This window comes from Geospiza fortis, unplaced genomic scaffold (assembly GCF_000277835.1).
Source record: "Geospiza fortis unplaced genomic scaffold, GeoFor_1.0 scaffold33, whole genome shotgun sequence".
Classification (NCBI taxonomy): domain Eukaryota; kingdom Metazoa; phylum Chordata; class Aves; order Passeriformes; family Thraupidae; genus Geospiza; species Geospiza fortis.
In genome coordinates, this window is record NW_005054766.1 from 73,109 (window position 1) to 73,555 (window position 447).

The 447-nt window shown below is 66.0% G+C and overlaps 1 protein-coding gene across 1 annotated transcript in view; it reads left to right on the forward strand.

Annotated features, from left to right (window-relative positions):
- Window positions 1-447, forward strand: part of LOC102036339 (CXXC-type zinc finger protein 1-like) — a 26,317-nt gene that overhangs the window by 1,375 nt on the left and 24,495 nt on the right. The window contains 1 exon segment of the mRNA XM_031065416.1: window positions 346-447. Within this exon segment, the coding sequence (XP_030921276.1) occupies window positions 346-447 (102 nt within the window).

Here is a 447-nt window from a genome sequence, read left to right on the forward strand (position 1 = left end):
GTGCAGGAGTGAGAGGGGCTGGGGGCTCTGGGAGGGCTTGGGGGGCTTTGGGGGGCTCTGGGGAGCCATCTGGGAGTGTTGGGCCGCAGTGAGAGGGGCTGGGGGGCTGGTTTGGGGGGGTTCCAGGGACACCTGGGGCGTCTGGGTGGTTTTTTTGGGGGCTCTGGGTAGTTTTTGGGGTGCCTGACATCAGATCAAGTGCTCAGCCTGCATGTGCAGCGAGTGCGAGGTGGGGGTGTCCCTGGTGGGATTTGGGATGCCTGACCCCATTCTTGGGGTGCCTGACCCCGTTTTTGGGGTGTCCCCGGTGGAGGACCCCCTGACCCCTCTGTGACCCCCCCTCAGAGAAGGACCCATCCCTGGAGATCCGGTACCGGCACAAGAAGTGGCGGGAGAAGGAGCACGAGGGGGCCAAGGGGCAGGAGCTGGAGCAGGGCCGGGCTGCCA